Source organism: Hypomesus transpacificus, chromosome 10 (assembly GCF_021917145.1).
Source record: "Hypomesus transpacificus isolate Combined female chromosome 10, fHypTra1, whole genome shotgun sequence".
In the NCBI taxonomy this organism is placed as follows: Eukaryota; Metazoa; Chordata; class Actinopteri; order Osmeriformes; family Osmeridae; genus Hypomesus; species Hypomesus transpacificus.
This window is the reverse complement of record NC_061069.1, coordinates 2,980,050-3,000,422: the sequence shown is the minus strand read 5'-3', so window position 1 is coordinate 3,000,422 and position 20,373 is coordinate 2,980,050. Positions and strand designations below refer to the sequence as shown.

The 20,373-nt window shown below is 48.6% G+C and overlaps 1 protein-coding gene across 1 annotated transcript; it reads right to left on the bottom strand.

The window, feature by feature from the left end:
* Positions 1–1,780: 1,780 nt before the first annotated feature.
* On the bottom strand, positions 1,781–19,801 carry kif1ab (kinesin family member 1Ab). Its single transcript, XM_047026928.1, has 49 exons — positions 19,466–19,801; positions 17,978–18,164; positions 16,232–16,305; positions 15,835–16,014; positions 15,656–15,724; positions 15,141–15,319; positions 14,818–14,929; positions 14,620–14,697; positions 14,416–14,481; positions 14,279–14,296; positions 14,059–14,137; positions 13,858–13,936; positions 13,521–13,663; positions 13,299–13,337; positions 12,033–12,232; positions 11,752–11,831; positions 11,478–11,553; positions 11,281–11,360; positions 11,000–11,106; positions 10,786–10,869; positions 10,489–10,669; positions 10,270–10,342; positions 10,047–10,137; positions 9,745–9,893; positions 9,215–9,393; positions 8,753–8,890; positions 8,499–8,617; positions 8,302–8,387; positions 7,941–8,076; positions 7,658–7,844; positions 7,401–7,491; positions 7,141–7,259; positions 6,962–7,017; positions 6,761–6,869; positions 6,470–6,536; positions 6,284–6,368; positions 6,058–6,163; positions 5,685–5,708; positions 5,429–5,543; positions 5,125–5,258; positions 4,894–4,955; positions 4,645–4,790; positions 4,282–4,470; positions 4,031–4,102; positions 3,069–3,178; positions 2,808–2,927; positions 2,339–2,531; positions 1,994–2,112; positions 1,781–1,883 (listed from the first exon to the last, which is right to left on the bottom strand). Exons 2-49 carry the CDS (start codon positions 18,081–18,083, stop codon positions 1,844–1,846), a joined length of 5,145 nt encoding a protein of 1,714 aa, XP_046882884.1. The 5' UTR covers positions 18,084–18,164; positions 19,466–19,801; the 3' UTR covers positions 1,781–1,843.
* Between the last annotated feature and the right edge of the window lie 572 nt (positions 19,802–20,373).

The following is a 20,373-nucleotide window of genomic DNA, read 5'->3' as shown; positions in this document are numbered from 1 at the left end:
CAGAACCACCAGACTTCGATGCCATTAGTGTTTGTAAATTGCCTTTGTGCAAACTGCTAGCAAGGACGTATTCAACATGTCTATCGCTCATACAGCACACTCTAGACAGAGTAGTGGTCACCTTGGTAAGAGTATGGATTCAGAAACATTAAACCACTTCCCAAATACACATAGATGGGATCTCATATAATATCAGGAGGTTTATACTGTCTAGGTTCAGATACAAGCACCAGGCCGTAAAAAAAGCAAAGCAAGGAATGTGTCTATGCACCTTTACACAACGATTAGCTGTACTACATGTCCTATATGTAGGGTATTAGTCTATACGGATAGTATTCAGCCTGAAGGATAATATGGATACGCTGTATCAATTATAAACAGGTTCATAGTACAGTGAATAAAATGTCCTATACATAGCAGTAGTAGCACTAGGAAGGATGGGTCAGAGGTTGATCATATGTCTGGAGGACAGACCCCAGAGAAGAGAGAGAGGCACTACCTGGAGCATCTAAATGCACTTTGACACTTCTTCCTTCTCCCTGTCACCGGCATATAGGTCCATGCTATTTCACAAAGTCATCAACAGACCTTCTTCCTGTCTACCTTCACTGGAGCTGCTCTGGGTGCTTCCTACCAGCATACTGAACTAACAAAGCAGACATTCGGGGTCCGAAGAGAGGAGTGGACGTGGTGGGCATTGACGGGGATTACAATCTATGTCACGCTGATATGAGAGAGCGTTTTCGGTCTCAGACTAAAACACTTTGGTTAGAACAACTGAGTAAATGAACGAGAGACATCAACTCAAGATAATAAAGTGCCATGCAACAAAACTGATCAGTGATTCAACTTAAATACATTACAAACAAAACTGAATTCCATTGTGTATAGATACAAATTATATTTGTACAAAACTACACAAGGCGGACACAAGTCAGAGGGCACAATTCACTGGTGAGTTAGGCAGTGTGTGTTACATGACAAGTCAGCACAGTGAGCAACATGTAAATATGGAAGCTAAACAGCTCCCCCATCGCCCTCTAAGGTCTGTATGTCCTGATACAGACCTGTCACCAAAACCCAGGAATGTCTTGGTACACGGACCCAAACCTCCACCATATGCTGTCCCAAACCTCCAATATGAAACTGATGCAACGTCAAACACGGGCTGTCGAACCCAACCGTTCCAGAAGTACGCTGTTCAGATAAGAATGAGCTCGATAAGCACTGCTATGTTTCCTGCACTAAACACACACAGATATGCCTTATGAGGGCTATAAAAGGGATATACCATGTCACCACTATCTTTATCATGTGACTACAGCGTTAATAAGAAATACATGAACAGTTTGGGGACTGGGCATCATATACAGGTCAAAGGGATGTATGACATTGGAAATGGCAACAAGTCAGATTAGTCTGCTATCAAGAAGGTCTTGCCGTTTACCTATCTTCTTTATCTATCTTCTTTACCTATCTTCTGACAATGACCGCTGGTCTAGGGAACTGTCAATTCTACATGCACATAACAGAGGACCATCACAACCAGGCCTAACACCTAGCAGAGGTAAGCCCCACTGGGTGGGCCAGTCCTGGGTTAGTCTTACATGAGTACCTATGGGTCTTAGTTGGATTGGGGCACTGGAGAGACAGCATGAGGGGTCAGGACACACCGTGCAGGTTCTGAAGTGGCTACCGGGGGGGTTGCAGAGTGGGGGGGGGGGGGAGCTAGGATGGGTGCGGAGGACAGAGTAGGGGACCTATATACATTAGGGGGTCATTGGGGTCAGTTAAGCCTTTAGATTGTGTTTGTTTGTTCTTTTCCAACAAGGGTGTGCAGTCCTCACATCCTCGGGCCCGACTTTCTTCTGGAGAGCTTAGACCTTGAGGAGCGGAGGAGAAGGTCGGTTAGCGGTTTGAGTTTGTGGAAACAGATCAATGATCTGCCAAGGTGATGAGGGCAGTGAGATATTGTATACTAAGGTCACCTCACCTGATGGTTCCAGCCAACAGAGGGTTAAAAGCGTACAGCCAATCATGCATCTCCTTGTCGTTGCTGGCTTGGAGCAGTATCCCACGATGCTCGGTGCACACGGTAAAGGTGTTTGGAGTCTAAGGCACAAAGAAGCGTCACGATCCACACACTGACAAACAACGATATCAGTCACATCAAACATCCACCCTGAAATCATCCTCATCATTCAATACCATCTCCACGCCAAACACAAAAACCTCTTTAACAGCCAGAATCCTACTGCTCCAAAACACATTTGCGGTGCTGTTTGATCGATTGTACGGTGAAGTTATGGTGTAACAAAGTAGTTCCGGAGAGTATTACCCGAAGCAGGGTCTGCTTGTCCTCGCTGTATTCCACCTGGGCGGAGGACAGGTTGATGACTGCCCTCTCCACGCTGTCCCTCTCGCTGCGGTACAGGTACACGTAGGGCCGGCGCACCACCACGTAGCGCTTCACCCAGCCGCTGGTGTGCGGCTCCAGGAAGTGCAGGTAGCCCTTCTTAGACACGATGGGACTACAGCCCGCACGACACAGGGACAGGTCAAAGGTCAAATATATATACAGGACTGCGCAGAAGTGTTAGGCACCCCAGATTCTTTACACAAATACTATCTTCAAGGCGTTTTGTCTCGTGTATTTGTGCTGCAGATACGCTGTATGTGCTGCAAATATATAGATGTATACATCATATTTCATGAGCAGCTGTACATTTCTGGGTATTTTCCTACTGATCCCAGATTCCTGTTCCATCGTGATGCAGTGCGTAGTGGGGTCGAGGGAGGGCTCTGACCTGACGCGGATCTCCTGGATGTCGGGGACGAAGGTGCAGCCGCGGGAGGCCCTCTTCCTGTCCACGGGGCTGTAGGGGTCCAGGTCTGGGGTGGACGCTCCTGAGCCGGGCTCCGTGTGTCTGGGTACCACACACAACCACTCTCACCATCTTCACTACGCTCACAACACTTTGGACCTGACTGTCTCATGGCATCACAGACTTTATGATTTGGATGAACAGGACTATTTGGGGTGGGGGAAAGGGGGAAGTAACACCAACCTGATGTCATAGTGTCCTTCGACCAATGAGGGACAAGTAGAGGATGGAGTGAGCGTGCTCAGTCCGGAGGAGGAGGATTCCCTCATCAGCGACGCTGACATCTCAGACAGCTGAAAAACACGCGCGCACACAAACGCACAGATACACACACAGACAGACCCACACACACACAGAGACATGCAAAGACATACGAAACAAACGCACGTGCAGGCGTAGAAACACAAACAAATTCACGGAGACACAAGAACAAACAAAAACAGACACACAGAAACACACGTCAACACGTAGGCAAACACAAACACAAACACAAACACAAACACAAACACAAACACGCACATACATTGAGAACATTTTCTGTAAGTCAGTGGTTCTTCTGCATCTTATTTTGAGGAACGGCAAAGTAGAATGCTAATTCCAGACAACAACAATAAACCCGAAGGTAACAGAGCGCCCCTTGCTTTCGTTCACCAATCGAACATGCCGTAGTAATGTTAGAAAAAGAGAAGCCTGCCATACTCTAGAGGAGAAGGGAGGGGGGCTAGAGGGGTGGAGGGGCTAGAGGGGTGGAGGGGCTAGAGGGGTGGGGGACGGGCGGGTAAGAAGGCAGGAAGGGCAACAAAATAAGAGGAAGGTGGGCAAGATGAGCAGAGTAGGGTGACGAGGTGAATCCCAATTTGAGTTCCTAAGGATAACACAAAGGTGTGGCTGATGAGGGGGCATGTTGGTAGGGGAGGGCCGGGGAAGGGGGGAGGGAGGGGGGGGGGGCAAAGATAGATGATCCTCGGCCAGGAGAAATGAAAGGAATGACTGAATGAAGGGGAGCCGAATTGCGATGAGAATAAAATGGGCTTTGGCCTACGGGGGTCCGGGGGGGGGGGGGGGGGGGGGGTCTTGTGAGGCGGGACAGGCTGAGTGGAAGTGAGTTAGAGGGGGCATTCATAAGGGGCTGGGCTGGGGCTCACCTTGCTCTCACTGGCACTGCTGCTCACCTGGCTGTACTCCCTGTTGAAGGTGTGCATGAGCAGCCGCAGACACTGGCACAGGAGGAGAGGTGGGGGGGGGAGAACAAACAAGCCAATCAGGTGAAAAATCTCAAATCCATCCCATGCAAGTACAAGTACAATCGCGAGGCGTTGCGCAATTGAAGATGTATCGATGACATGACTTGGAGGGTATGCGTTGGGCCTAGGAGGATCCAGGGACCGGTAGTCACCTTGGCAGCCAGCTCTCTCTGCCTCTGGCTGGGGCTCTCCAGGGGGGGGATGCCCCCAGGGCTGTGGCTGAGGACTGGGCTCTTGGCAAAGTCGCTGATGTCATTGCTCTTACACAACACATCCTGTCCGGCCTGCAAGGTGGCCTCCAGTTTCTCCCTCAGGAGCAGGTAGTGTCTGGTCTTCTCAACCTGAGCAAACACACACACACACACAAACACACACACACACACACAAAGAATGGATGAGACACCCCAAATATAATGCTGGCACCTCTTCTTTGCCACTAATTAGTATCAAAACGTGATTGGAACCAGCCTGTCTCACCCCACCCCCAATGCGGACCCACCAATCGGACCCCTTACCTCCTGCAGTAAGCTGAGCTTCTCCAACTCCCACTGGTGGTCCAGGATGAGGCTGTCGCTGCGCGGCCTCCAGCCCGCAAGGTTCTCCTCTCCGCGGACGTACGCCACCGAGGTGTCCAGCACGCGCCTGCGTCGCCGCTGCATGCCTGGGGGGGGGGGGGGACAGGGTGGACACAGGGCGAGTTGAACACAGCCTCGACGCATGTTCCGTGTCTTAGCTCAACCCCACCGCCGAACAGCAGCTCTCACCTGGACTTCCGTTGTCAGCCACGTGGCAGAGACTGACTTCATACACTCCAGTCACACGGTTACTGAGGAGAGAAGAGGGCAAGTCAAACATTTCAGTCCGGTCGGACTGGTGTTGTTTAAAGATGGAGCTGATGTGTTTACGCAGAGCCTAGCCACTACAGGGGCTGGTCAGGCGTAACGTGTGCCCGACCAGAGGGTGAGCTGTGGACAGGGTTCCACAGCTGAGGCTACCTCTCAGAGGGCCTCAGGCAGCCCGTGCTGAACAGGTTCCTGATGGAGCGGGAGGCGGGCAGCTTGGCGTCCCGGGAGTAGAACACCATGCAGAAGTCCTTGGTGATCACCGTGGGCTGAGTACAGTTCTCCATCTGCAAGAGAGCAGAACGGCTCCCGAGCGTGAGAGCCCTCATTCTGACACCTCTTCACAAGCCTCAACACCGTGACCTGGCACAAATGACGCTGGCGCAAGCTGCGACGGTCTTACGAGAGACCTGCAGCGATGGTGTTCAGGCCCCTGGCGGCGTGTGTGGTGTTTTACCTCCAGGTATGCCGAGAGGGTGATGTAGATCTTCTCTCCGTAGGGAGTCACGCGGTTCAGGAGGAGGGAGTTGTGCATGGAGCTGTCCCACGCTGCCTCAAACCGGTAGAACGTCCTGCGGGGGAGAGTCGAGAAACAGTCACCCTGTGCCTGTCTAGGTGTGGGTGGGTGTAAAGGAGAAAGAAAGCAGTTGTGAAAACAGTCAAAAGAGCTGACAGAAGTAGTTGGAGCTATAGAAATAAGGGCAGTATTATACCTATGGTCATCTCCCAGGGAAACACTGTCACAGGCAAAGGATAAAGAGAGAGAAGCAAGAGGTTATGAGTTAAAAAGGCGAGAGAATAGAGGACATAATTATGGCAGGGGTGAGGGAGGGGTGGAGGGAGGGGTGGATTTCGCAACATTGACTAAGCGAAAAGCTGGATAAGTCAAGCTATTTATCGCAAATGTGAAAGAAGAACGACCACGACTCCTCATAGAATGGAGCTGTGGAGGAAACGGAGAGAGAGAGAGAGAGAGAGAGAGAGAGAGGAGAGAGAGAGAGAGAGAGAGAGAGAGAGAGAGAGAGAGAGAGAGAGAGAGAGAGAGAGAGAGAGAGAGAGAGAGAGAGAGAGAGAGAGGCAACGTACTTGTCGTCGTGCGAGGGCCAGATATAGCCAGCAGACAGGATGTTGAGAGACAGGATGTTGGGATCGATGATTGTCTCGTCCGCCTCTGGGGTGTTGCGGATCCGTCCTGTCACAGGGTAAACAATCGTTGTTATGGCGACATCATGTTTGGATGACAAAGGCTCCCATTCAGGAACGGTATTTAATGCACAAGTAGCTCCCAACCCCGGTCCTCCTCCACACTCACCGACCACCAGCTCCTTAACCTCCTTCCACTCGACATCATTTCCTGTTTCGTGCGCTATGGTAACCGTGATCCTCCTTTGGATTCCCTGTGGAGAGGACACCACCAAACAGGATGTGAACATCACACGGGAGGAGACCTTTGTGCTGTGTCACGTGTCAGAGCTCCAGGTGGGTGGGCAGGGCTGACCTGGTGGAGCAGGAAGGTTCCGTGGCAGGGCATGCCTCCTCGGTGGTCCACCACGGCAGGGATGTAGCTGTAGAGAACACGCACAGACACATGTCCTTGATATAATGAGATATTTTGGATCCCTCACAATCAATGAGTGGGCGCAGGGAAAGAGCAGGGAAAACCACAGCTAAAAGATCTATTTTGGTCTTTGGTCACCTTGAAATTGGTTTGAATGGCATTCAGAGTTTAGAAGAAAGAGGTTTGAGGGGTAACGTATAAAGGGAGGTGTTAGCAGTAGTAGTAACTTACTCTCCGTTGGCCTCCAGCTCACAGATCTCGAAGAAGGCCATGAGGTCATATTTGGAGTGACACGGTCCGGCAGTGGAGCGAGTCAGGGTGTTCAGCTTGGTGGCCGGCACTAGGACAGAGGAGCAGGGACAACAGTCTCAGGGCCTAGCCAGCATCAAGGGCAGGAAACAGCCCAGGATGCTGTCATAAAGAAACGCTCACCTGGTTTGGACAAGGGCATGACCCTGGGGAACTGCCTTCTTGAAGGTCGAAGGGGACTGAAAGAATAGACCTGTGTTCAACTTGATACAGTCCCATGGGTCGTAACAAATGAAAGCTTAGAAACAAGGAGATGATCGAGCATGATTAAGGTTGACAAGGAAGGTTTTAGGTCTCCTAACCTGATGAGATCTTTGCAGAGGGGCGGGAAAGGCTGTTTCTGGTAGTGGCCGAACACCTCAAAGACGATAGGTTGAGTCTTGATGTACTCCACGAACGACTTGGTGACTTCCACTGTGATCTAACACGGCGACAAAACAAACAATATCATAAGGCATGGTAGTCAAACTTTTGGTATGATAGTCAAACGTCTGCAGTTGAACAGTGATCAAAAAAAGGCCACGAATGTTGCCGTCTTCGTTCCACTGCACGAAGTGCTTACATTCTGGACATGATAGAAGCCAAGTGGAGGTCCTCTGCCTGTGTTCTTCAGGGGTTCAGTGGAGAACGCCTCGTCATGACGGTGGATGAAGCTGCAGGAAGCCAAACCATAACAATGACTGTGACTATCAGTGCCTCTACAAGACATGAAAACACTTCCTTTCCATATCTTCCATATCTCACTCCCAATAGCTCACGGACATTGAGCTAAAGTTGAAATAAAGGTAAAGTAAGAAGGAATAGGCCGTGTGGACTGACTTGAACTGACAGAAGATGTCTGCGTATTCGGCGGAGATGCTGGACGCCTGCAGCACGGTGACCCTGAAGGTGAAGGTGCTGCCGATCCTCAGGTGGGACAGAGCCTTCTCCTGGCAGAGCTCCAAGGGGAGGTCCAGACCCGGGCCCAAGACCCCCTTCAGAGGGCTGCTGGGGGGCTCTGGAGTGGCTGGACCACACACACACACACCCACAGGTCAGATAACATAGATCTCTCTCCATCCAAGTACTGTTGATGGGATGTAGACCAGGGCTTGATCCTTACCTGCACAAGTGTTGTTGTTGACCTCGTCAGCAGACACTCCTATCTCAGAGTTCTGGCCCTCCCCCTCCACGATGCGGAGCTCCTCCTGGGAGGCGTTAGAGTGGGACATAACACCTGGACATGACTCCGTCTGAAACTGACCAGGAAATACACCACACCTCAACACACTGGCGTGAGCTGCGTGGAAAAACCTCCATTTTGTGCAACATATCCATCATATCCCATGCAATTGACCACATTTTTGAATCCTTTCCACATACTCGGAATCTCTACAGTTTTCTACAATTTGTATTTAATCAAATGGTTATTTCAGTGTTTTCATTGAACTGCAACCCAGTTCAAAACAGTTCCACTCTGGTACCTTCTCAAACTGCTGGTCTTCAAAGGAGATCTTGGCAGTGCCAGACTGCCTCACCCCCGAGCCATAGTCTGGTGCCTCCTCGTCAGCTGAGGAGAGAGGAGGGGTTCCACGTTCAATCCCCCTTCATCCAACAACATGGAGAACGCCTCATCCACCTCACCACAGCACATGTCTACATCCACCCAGACCTGCAGTACCTGAGATGGCCTGCACCGCCACGCGAAGGAAGCCCTTCACCTCTCCCTTCTCACTGACGATGGCTACGCGGTGCACCAGGGGGACAGGGTACAGCAGGTTGCTCAGGTACACAAACGCCCTGGTGGATAAGAGAACGGGCAGAGTCAGAATCCCGTTCATTTAAATGTACTGTCCTAAAAAAGGCTTAGTTCTAGTCTCTGGTTTCGTTTCTTTTGACTGTGAGCGGTGCATGGAAGGAGGGCCCGGGCCTTACCTGCCCACCAGACGGAACCATGGGAAGCGGTCGTAGAAGGGGTCTCCTCCGGTCAGGGCGTGGTCACAGTCGTCCACCGCACTGCTGGGCACCTCGGCTGCTCGGTCGTACATCTCCCTCATCAAGTCCAGCCTCTGCCTGCAGGGGGCAGTAACGCACCATAACACACGGTGATGACAGGAAGCTACAGAGAGAGAGAGATGAGAGAAGCCTACAGAGCCACAGGAAACTGCTAATTGTCATTAGAAACCTTACCTCCTGGACGAAAGGTGCCACTGGGTTACTGCTTCGTACTGCTTAACTGCTGTTTTTACAAACTAACAACTTCACTGGGTTCAGTGTTAAATAGCGAAGCACATTCCCAGCGAAGCACTTTCATGGTGTGATGGTAAAGTATTTCCACTGATTGGGCCAATGAACCATATGAATTCAACGTGGTCATCCAGACGCAGGCAGACCTACCTGAGTTTCTCCAGGGTCCAGTAGTGTGTGGCCCCGTTCTTCTGATCCTGGACCTCCACAGCTACGATGGTGCGGGGGAAGGACCGCCTCTCCCTCTCCTTGGCCACGCTGGGGGGCAGGAGGTCCGGGGGCAGCGGAGAGTACAGCGTGTCCGTCAGCAGCACAAACTGGAACTGCACCTGCAGATACTAAGTGCGTTAGCGACGGGCCTGGCCTGGACATGTCTACTGCGTTCGACACCAATCGCATTTCTGCTGAGCCAAATGTGGTGTTTTCATGGTGTCAAACGTGAGAATCATTGGTTTTTCCCCGAGACATTTCTGCTACGACAAATCCAATTTGATTCCATGTGCTAGGTCATTTCTAGGTACAGCACACGGTCCTTAGGTTTTTAGAACAGCCCTAAAAATGTCCATAGAGTCTACATTATGCTATCTAAATGCAGTAATACTGAAAAATGATTGAACATAATCAAAAGAAAAGCTCATCTAACAACCTATTTGCCTACAAGACAATCAGTGGCAGCTGACCTTCTTCTTGAGCTCCACACTGATGGCGTTGGCTTCCTTGAGGAAGATGGCGTTGCCCCAGAGCAGGTCCCTCAGGGAGGTGAACTGATAGAAACGCCACTTACGGAACGCCCACAAGGCCAGCTCTGTCTCTCGCGTGGTCCAGGGCACTGTGGAATACGGGGGTCGCTGCTCAATGCTATTCTGTCGTTGGCACTACTCATTTAGCCACGATCCACTGTCTGACATTCTCAGTCACCTTCATGTATTTTCTGAAAGGTAGTGCGTAATTTAAAATGGCTTACTGGGAAAGACGGGCTCACCTTCCTCTTCAGGTTCCTCTTCCTCCACTGGAGACTCGAGGTAGCGGGAATCTACTTGCTTCTGAAGGGCCTCTAGTTTACTCTCATAGTCCTGGGATGAACCCCCCATGTAGACAGTTGTACATCACGAACACCAATACATGTCTGCTATTTGCTACACATCTACAACCTCATGTGCTTTCATGTGCTTCCTGTGAGTGTCTAACATGGCGGCCTCTCTCACCAGTCTCTGCTGTTCCAGCAGGTTGCTGGCTTCCTCCCTCTCTCTGCGGTATTGATCCTCCAGCTCTTGTAGCCTGCACGGGGAATACACATTAAAATATGCGCTCCACTGTGAACCTTTTCAGCCGATCTTGACAATAGCACCAGACGATTTCATCTCCAGTGCTCCAAGCTCTCACTGAGCTTGAGAGCATGTCCAGTGCAGTGTCCAGGCGTGTACCTCTGCTCCATCTCCTGCTTCATGTCGATGCCCTGCTTCTCCAGCAGCTCTCTCTGGGCGAAGGCCCAGTCCACCGGCTCCACAGGGGTCTCCGCGCAGGGGGTCCTCTCCCGCTCCTGGCGCGCCTGCTCCGGGTCGGTGAAGCGGAACACGTGGCTCTTACCCATGATGATGCGGGTCCCTGGAGAGCCAGAGAGAGGAGGAGGGGGGATCATAGGTCAGGTCAGGGGTTATCTATAACGTGGCGTAACACGCCTTTCATGTTTCTTTTCTTGAAGGGAGTGTCGGGGGACGGACCTGATCGTAGAACGGTGGGCGTGGTCACCCTTTTCCCGTTGACGTAGGTCTCTGACCCCTCACAGGGCTCCAAGGTGACGATTCCTATTGGTGCACACCGACAATCAGGAAGTCAAACACCAGGTGACTCACAGAGAAGTGGGCAAAAACACGGGGAACGTGGGAAGGGGGACCAGTTGCTGGATGTGTGTTATCACTTTCCCCCAGGACTTACCTTCCCCCCCTGGCCCTATGGTGCTGGTGAAAGTGCAGTGCTCATCCTTGATGAAATGGCCGCTGAGTACGATGTCCTGACGACTGCTGGCGTCCTCTCGGCCAACCCTGGAAAAACCGAAGATGACGTCATGACGAAGCACGAGAGAGAGAGAGCAAGCCTTTCACCACTGTATGACTGTTACGTCGCCTATGCTACATGGCTAAAGGCTATACCTTTGGCCATACCTATTTGTATTAGCCGATTTGAGGCACTATGATGCATTACATGGATTTTCTTACTTGGTGATGCCATCTTTGATGTAGTACAACAGACACTCTGACATCAGAGGATCCTCGTTCAGGTTCACCAGGTGGGGGGTCTGAAACAAAGAGGACTCTGCTTGAAATGAAATCCAGATATCACCCGTGTCCGTTTGGTCAAATGGTGAACAGCTGTCACGAGGGTGGCTAAGGGGAGTGCTTTTGAGGGCTCTGACCTTCTTAGGGGAGAAGACACCGACTGTGCCTCCGTCCTCCCGCATGGCCACGCCCATTTCAGCCAGCAGAGCCTCCCTACACAGAGCACACAGACACTGTTAGATACGAGGCCTCTTAGAAATACCAGCCTGTTCCAGATAATAGGTCGGTTAGAGACTGTTAAAGCTACTAGTTCTGCCCTAGTCTCGGATCTTCCTCTGTATACTGTATCTGTCCTAGTCCTTTTTGAGACTGAAATGGAAGGGACCATTGACACCATACGCCAACACCAACCTCTCCATGCGGATAGCTTCAGTCCTGCGCAGCTTCTCCTCCCAGGTCTCATTGAGCTCAGCAATAATCTTCTCTGTTTCCTGGAGGTAAGTGGTTATGGTTAATGGTGGCCGTGGATCTTAAATCATCTCTCTTGTTATGAAGATTTCGTTCTAGATGAACATGGACTGACCTACTGACTGACTGACAGACTGACACACGAACTGATCACCTGACAGACTTACGCCCCCTCCCCCACCCCTCTCTTCCATCCCGCTCTCTCTCCGCCCCTCCTCTCCTACCTTGAGCCTCTCGATGGCCTCCTCGCTGGCAGGGCTGAAGATGCGGTCGTGCAGGTTGCTGATGGAGGCTGCGCGGCTGGACAGGGCGGAGAGAGAGGGGGAGGGACTCATCCCCGTCATGGCATGGTTCACTGTGGAGAGATCACCCCTTTGATTGACAGCCTGGCGATTATTGACAAAGTTCTTGTAATCGCACAAGTCTGCCAGAGAGAGAGGCGTGTGTGGGAGAGAGAGAGAAGGGGGGGGGGGCAAACGGCAGGGAAGTGAGGAGAGACATTGGGGGTGGAGAGAAAAAACGCAGAGAGACGGATATAAGGAGAAGAGGGAACACAGGGAGTACAAAAAAAGAAGAAGAGAAAGCTCAAAAAATGGATCGTAGAAGCAGGAAGATGCTTACCAAAGCCTTAGCAGACAGAGCAAAAAGAGCAACTCAAACTGATGGGACACGCAGAGCCATGAAGACTGTCAGTTAGTCAGACATTCAAATGCAATGTACATCCATTATGACCAGCTCAAGAAAGCAATGTTATGTGTGGCTGGTAGCAAAGGTAATCCAGCACATTACTCTCAAGCCAATCAACAGTGGTCTGTCTTTTGGGCCTGAGGCCAACTAGCAGCATCATCCAAAGCTGTAAGAGCTAAAGGGGAGGGACATTAGGAAGGGATGCTAGGCAACAGGCCTAGGAAGCAGCGTAGCTAGCCAGCTAGTCCATGCCAGCCACCCCATGAAGAGTCAGACGCACAGCTCCTCCACAGTAGAATCACAGACTATGGGAAGCTGAGTCATACTCGTTCGCTCGCACTTCATCTGGTCGTGATATTATAAAGCACTGGCAGATGAAAGAGACTCATTCGAAGCCATGTCTGCTATTTTGGCTTGTAACTTCTTACTTTGAGTAGAATAGTCTTGACAAAACACACTGAGATGACAACCACCGATGATGTCATAAACATGAGCTAGCTTTTTTCTTATACAGTATATAAATGTCTGTGATTAGTACAGAAACAACCAATGTATAATCTCCCCCAAAAAACGTTGCTCGTTCAAATAGTTCTTAACAGAAAAACAAAGACATTAATCTTTGAGGAAGGATAATGACATCCCTTCACAGTCAACTGCACAAGCTAGCTCTATGTAAACCTTTTATGATTATATGGACCTCTGGAGACTAAAACTCACTATGGGGAATTAGGACTCTACTGTGGAATTGTGTTAAGCTTCATTCTGTTAGCTGCAAAAGACAGGGCTGTCAGATTTATACACACATTTCAAACCCGTTATCACAGGACCAGGACCCGGATATGCTAAGAGAAGAGAGGAAAGAGAAAGGTGTGTGAGATATGCTCACGCACGTACCTGCGTAGATTGTCTTTCTTTGGTGCGTGGTACGTGTGTGCGCGGAGCACAAGCTTTGGAGCATGTGAGTGTGTGTGTGAGTGTGTGTGCACTAGAGTGTGTGTTGGCTCTCCTTGCGTGTAGGCACTCACTCTCTATGATGTCTCCCAGGCCCTGGGAGTAGAGGAGGTCCTTGAGGCGAGACACTTCCTCCTTCAGCTCACGCACCAGACGATTGTTGGGGTCCTCGTTGATGACGGCGTTACAGCGGATCTGCTTCGCACGGTCAGCATACCTGGGCGGATCCAGGGCCGTGCAGGGAGACATTGGAACGTCAAACATACGCTCGAGAATCTTTTGCTTCTTGCTCCATGTTCACCATGAACTTTCGAATCTTTGTGATATTTTGTGGCTCCTAAAATATCTCCCTTTTGGCTTACTTTTATGTTTATAGTCATTCTCCTAGCAGATCTTTTATACAACGTTTACCTGAGGGTGCTCAGGGTCTCGTCATAGTTGATGTCAGCTGGGCTCAGGGCAGCGACCATGGCTGTGCGAGAGTTCCCTCCTATCAAAGAATGTAAGAACAGTTGTAAAGGGAAGCGGAAATGTGAGCTGATAAGATAGGATCATTCCAAGAGGAAACTCTTCAGGAATTCCCTATGGAGAGGAAGTTGAGAGAGCACATACCTAGGTTCTCCCTCAGTAGCCAGGTTAGAACCGAGTCTCTGTAAGGGATATGGTTTTCCACTTTCTTCTTCTTCTTGTTCTGTTCACAATAACACAAAGGTTACCTCGTGAGCAAAGCATTGTCGCTTTCTTCAAACCTTTCAACAAGTGGTGTTGAAAAACCTTCCTATTTCAACACCATGTGTTGAAATAGGAATCAAAAATGGATGAAATAATGTACCTTATTGGGTGCCGAGTCCTGTAAAAAGGAAAAATAAGACAGAATTTAAAATATGTAACACTGCTGAAGTTAGAATCTTTTACCAGTTGACAGCAAGTCACTTCATCCTAAACGGTAGAAATTAGGAAGGTTCTCACCACTTCGGCTAAAGCAGAGATGACTTTTCCCAGCGTGGTGAGGGACTTGTTGATATTTGCTCCCTCCTGAAAAGGAAGATTGAGGGCAATGGTCAATGTGGAAAGTTAGGTTCCCACAACAGACGATGAGAACAACCTCTAAACTCCAACCAGGGTCTTGTGAAGTTGTACAAAACCCCTTCCCTGATCTGGTCATCCTCTCACCTTCAGCCTGGTCCCTTTGGCTCCTGTTGAATCAGCCCTCTCACTCCCTGCCAAATCCACCAGGCTGATTTTGCTGACCTGTTACGATAACAATCATCATGCATCACAAGGTGAAGAAAATAACGCAAATACTGGGGAATGTTAGTATTTGTACACACACGTATGAGACTGTGAGTTTAGAGTTTTTTTGGCCTGCACCTTTTCTGTGGTGTTCTCACTATCCATGTCGTGTTTCCTCTGTGTGAAGATGATGTTGAAGACAGCGTGAGAACGGCTGCTGGTCTCGTTCATGTTGGTGGCTGCCACCGTCCTGGAGAGAGAAGGAGAGACTTAGGATGGCCACTCATCCATCGTGCAACCATCCGTCTATCGGGTCAGTCCTGCCTGCGTCAACTAGTCTGTACCTAAATTCTTTGTCAGGCGTTTGTTCATTGCTTCGTTTGTTTGTTTAATCTTTTGTTTGATAGTTCAATCAATTATTTTAATATTTTAATTAATTCATTCATTCTGTCTCCCGTTACCTGGCCTTGTTGCCAGAGTCCATGAGGTCCTGAATGTCATTGTAGGAGGTGACGGCCAGCTTGGACAGGTCCTCCACGTAGGGACCCATCAGGGGGTGCTCTCGCACACGCAGGTTCCCTTTGTTCTTGGGGTTGAGCAGGTCCCGCACACGCTCACAGTAGATCTCCATGTAGCTCACCTGGGGAGGGGCAAGAGGACACCAGGTCACAACACGTTTAGGATATCCTTGTCACTACATATCAATGTCAATGATATCTTTAATATCGATGTCATGCTGATTCTTTAATAATCGTGCTGATAATAATAATAATATAAAAATAATGCTCTATTTGGCTGTTGGCAGTCAGATCAAAATGCTTTTTTAATATTATCTGAACCAATATAGAGAAATAACCTCAGGTGATTCACGTTGTCAAGCATAAAATTAGCATTCACTTCAGTTTAAAGTTCAAATTGAAATCAATGCATTATTAAAGGTCTCAATCCCCTAGAGACTGCAAGAGGGATAACTCACCTCCACAGAGTAGGATGTGCTGTTGTCGGTATTGCTGTCATTAAACTTGGTGAAGAGATCCTCACACATCTGCAAGAGAAAGAGAACACACATTCTTTGCAACAAACTCACAGTGAAAATGAATCGATGGATTGGGTCTCCTTGACTCAAAAGTCAACGTATTGTCAGTCTTAAAGTACCAGAGGGATGATCCCCTCCTGGTCCTTCTCCTGCCGGCCCATCATGGTGTAGCTCTTCCCTGCTCCGGTCTGGCCGTAGGCGAAGATGCAGACGTTGTAGCCCTCGAAGGCATGCAGCAGCATCTCCTCCCCGATGTCCTTGTACACCTGCTGCTGGGACGCAAAGTTGATGTCCTCCGGCTGCAGAGGGTCAGAGGGCAGCACACACACACACACAGGCAGGCACATGGTTAAAAAACACACACAAGCAGACATACACACAGACCGACAGGCATGTTAAGAAATAGGAATTGTGTTTTGAGATCTTTATTTTGACTAAAATCATATACTTCAAACGTCATTTGGAGAGTGTTTATTACTGTATATGTATTCAGTTTATGCATAATCTGAAACTCACCGTTGTGTGTGACCAGTAGGAGTAATCAAAGTTGAAACTTTTGTTCTCTTTTGGTTGCTTGGGGTTTATGATCGCTAAAAGGACACAGCAAATAACTGAGGTTAGAAATGTCAAATCAAAGCTAACAATATTCACCAAGTAAGGTATTTCCATGTGGCTAACGATTGCTATTAATTGTGACCATATGCCACTTTATGGTGTTTCTTTACTGTTTCTGGGCAGTATAACAAGTAAAAAAACATCTAACAAATCCAAATATAAATAAACACATTAAGATAATGATTTTTTTACATATGTGCAGTAAATAAGAGAATCAACTAGGAACTATTTGTTATGATGTCTCTCTGCTGTGTGTTGTGGCAGACTGGAGAAGCTCACTGGCTGGCTGTAGAGATTAGTAATGTGTAGCAGCACTCTCATCATTTTAAGGGAACTGTGGAGCTGGTGAAATCTAAAACGAGGCCAGGCACTAGAAAGAAACGGAGCAGTCCTTTATAAGCTGTGTGTGCTTGAGCACAGAGGCACCTGAACACCAGAGGCTGCAGCTGTGTCCAGAATAAGTGATGCAGTGTAGCTGTTCGACCTGGTTCTACAGTGAGGCCTGCCTGAGCCACAGTCTACATGTTACTATCTAGCAAAGAGAAACAGCAGTCTACTCTACTGAGGAAGACACTGTATGACACACAGTGTTCCCAGTGGAAGGAGGCTGCAGGGTGTCTCCACACCAGTATGGGATGGGGAGAGAGAATTAGAGACCTTGTTGTATTTTGATGTTGTCCAATAAAAGATTCAAGTATACCCAGGCCTTAATCTGTGGCTTACTAAAGACTGTGGGAATGAGGTCATTAAAGCGCCGCCGGCCACAGTGCAGCAGAGAGTGCAAAACATACAAATGGGTGCACTGCAGACACACACACACACATTTACACACCCAATGGCACATCAGCTGACCGTGTGTGTCAGCCCACACATAAACAAGGAGGCCTTTGGCACCCTGTGGCTTGCGTGATGAGAGATGAGCGCTAGTGAGGTCACAACATCCTCCACACATAGACAAGCCTGGCCATGGACTGACTGAATCCATTGTTTTAGCCCAAGCCACCATGCCACACGCCCGGCTGCCCACTAGCATGTAGCCTCACCTTCAGCCTGGCCCATGCAGAGTCACCATTCGGACTCCCTTACACATGTACCAGGCTGATGAGAAGACCAACTGGATGGATATGAACATCCATGTAAATACTGCCAATTTGCAATACGGTGGAAGAAACAGACAACTATAAGTGTCAAAAGCCTTCATTAATAAAATATGTAATAGCCTACATGGATACAGTAGATACAGATCCTAGAATGATCACCGGCCAAAACCTTACTAAACAACATTCATCTATGCCTTATACAATCAGACACTAGTGTTAAATATTTAACAGCATGCATTATTTATGTTGACATCGGTGCTTCAGGTTAGCAGACTGGAAATGTTTTGAAAAAAGAAGTGGGAAAACAACACTCCCCATGTTTTTACTGCTCATTAAACTCAAACAAAGACAATAGAGAATTATAAGGTATTGCTTCATATTCATTCACGGACCCAATAACCAGTGATTAGAAGTGATGCTGTGGTACAACGCTTTGACTTTTGTCAGGCAACAAATAAACGATTAGAATTTGAGGCCAAAACTGAGGCTTGGGTCGGCTATACCAGTTCAACTTGAAGCAAAAAGCCTATCCTGTCATGATACTCACTTGTAGTGTTCCCTGACATCTGTATGATGCACTTGCTGTCCTTCCCAGTTTCTCGAGAATTAAAGGGTCGGACCCTCACCGCCACCTTTACCGAGGCTCCCGCCATGCTGCCTGTGAGTGGGGACGTAAACCTCGCCGGGGACAGACCTGTCAGGAGGGTGGGCTTGTCGCCAGGCAGTCCTGACACCTGTGGATAGAGATGGCATTGTGTGATTTGAAAAGATGGTGTTGCTAAATGTCAGATTATGTTAAAAGGTTTTGAATAGCCTGCCACTTCCATCAACTCATATCGGCAACTTGCCTAAAAAAAAAGGTAGTAGGACGTCTATCTCTTCTTCTCGACAACTGCAAAATAGCCTTCATATTGTGAAGAGGACTGCTTTAGACGCTAAATATAACCAAATCACTAGTGTTTCATATGAATTGTTACGCTCCATTTGGGCTACTGCGGTACTACAGTCTGTCTGATGAATCAACCGATTATTAACCAAACACATCATCAGACATGTAAATCATCATCAAAAAGAAAGACAACATTGTAGTGTTAAAGCCAACAATATGAGAATCATGATTATAAAACTGCCTAAAATGGCTGCTTAGTACGTATAAGGTTGGGTGACATCGAATGATATCTTGGACAGTGGGTAGCATCCCTTGTTTATACATTCCCGTTATAGAGCTGCAGTTAATATTCCGATTCTATCTGCTCGAACGCACCTGTCGTGCGTAAATACAGATTACTTGTATTTAGAATGTTTACTGATGACCTACATCGAGGCGTCAACAAAATTATTCCTGCGTTTTCATCAAATCACTGTTGCAATAACGGCAACAACCCGTCTCCGCGATTCTTCCCTGACCATTCATTCACGCGATTTTTTTTAAATATCTTATCAGCCACAATATCCAGACAAATTAATATGGGGTGCAAATGTTTACATGGCACAATTTATATGAATAACAGAATTGCATATTGTTATGGAAGACTAGTTTATCTTTACATTAGGAACCTAACAGCCCGATGTAAATATTGTCACCTCCATTTTGCGCTGCCGCACCTCAAAAAACACTGCGCTATCGGTGATATAGGCCCTCTCAATTTCATCAACTAGGCTGGACTAAACGTCATTGAAGTCGTACCATTTATTTATTGCTGTTCTCTTCTTGACAGGTACAATTTGTTTGTCCAGATAACAAATGACAATCAGTAGGCCTACTATTCGTAGACTACATTGGCTATCACAACGGCAATTAGAAATAATGTATAACTCTATATATACCTTAATGACTGGGTTACATGGATTACAAACCCAACCTCATGGGCATGTCGCAGTATTCTGTTGAGATCCTTGTTTACCACCCTGATATGAAGAAGGGCCACAAGATGGCCATCCATATACCCCCTCAAGACATAAACCCAAGGAACACCTCCCCTGGTGTGTCTGCGCCATAGAACAGAACATCTTAGAAAAGGATAGCTCTTCTTACCTAACCACCACCACTTCCTCGACGACCGCAGAGGGTTCCTCCGTCTTCCTCTGCCCTCTGTTTTTTTGTTCCTCTCCTTGATCAGCTAACAGCCTCCCTTAGTGTATCCATTCATGGAGAATCCACCCAAGGCAATAGAGAGAGAGCGCTACCCTAGTCAGTGTAGGGTTGGGTGGGCGAGCACGGCCTGGTACACAGTGGTGCGTCAGTCCGTCAGGCTGTGCTGTGCTGGAACGAGGAGGAAGTAGGAGGAGGAGGGGGGGGGGAGCAGATGGGTAGAGAGATGGATTTATGGATGCAGGAGCTGCGCTGTGAGAACGCCCCACAGTCTAGTGCAAAATGGCTGAGGAGGCAGAGCCAAGGGATGCTGGGAGGCAGTGATGACATCAGCATCCGCATCATCAGAGTGGGAGAGGCAGAAATGATGCAGCATGGGGAGAAAGACAGGGAGAGGTACAGAGGGGAGGAGGGAGATGTAGAGAGATGGGAGGAGGGAGGGGCCCCTGAGGGAGGGGAGGGAGAGATTGAAGGTAGATATGTGGTACTGTGAAGAAAGAGGAAGTGTGTGTGTGCACACTTTTTGTGTGTGCGTGTGTGTGTGTGGGGGGGGGGTTGATAGACACAATAGAGAGAATGAGGGAAAGCAGAGGACAGATTGGTACCTAAGGATGGGCCTCATTATAAAAAACAAAGATAGATTACGGATGTATACAGTTGTTTTTCTCTGACCTATATAGGGGCTGGTGTTTGTATCCAGAGTCAGTTCATGCATACTAAGACATTCCTCCAGAGAATCAAACCATTGTCATTTAAATTGAAGAGTCCAGTTGTGTGGAAACTCTAAAACAATGCAGGTCATTGTGTCTCAAAATGTAGTCTCTGTCTCAAGCGTAAACAACATATTTTAT

What these genes read in the sequence shown, in the direction of transcription:
- kif1ab (XM_047026928.1), bottom strand. Translation starts at nt 18,083, where the DNA reads ATGGCGGGAGCCTCGGTAAAGGTGGCGGTGAGGGTCCGACCCTTTAAT. An exon ending in AAGACCAGCAGTTTGAGAAG is followed by an intron (nt 8,077 to 8,301) that starts GTACCAGAGTGG and finishes TTTCCTGGTCAG; the next exon opens with TTTCAGACGGAGTCATGTCC. An exon ending in GGCTGACAACGGAAGTCCAG is followed by an intron (nt 4,791 to 4,893) that starts GTGAGAGCTGCT and finishes CCCCCCCCCCAG; the next exon opens with GCATGCAGCGGCGACGCAGG.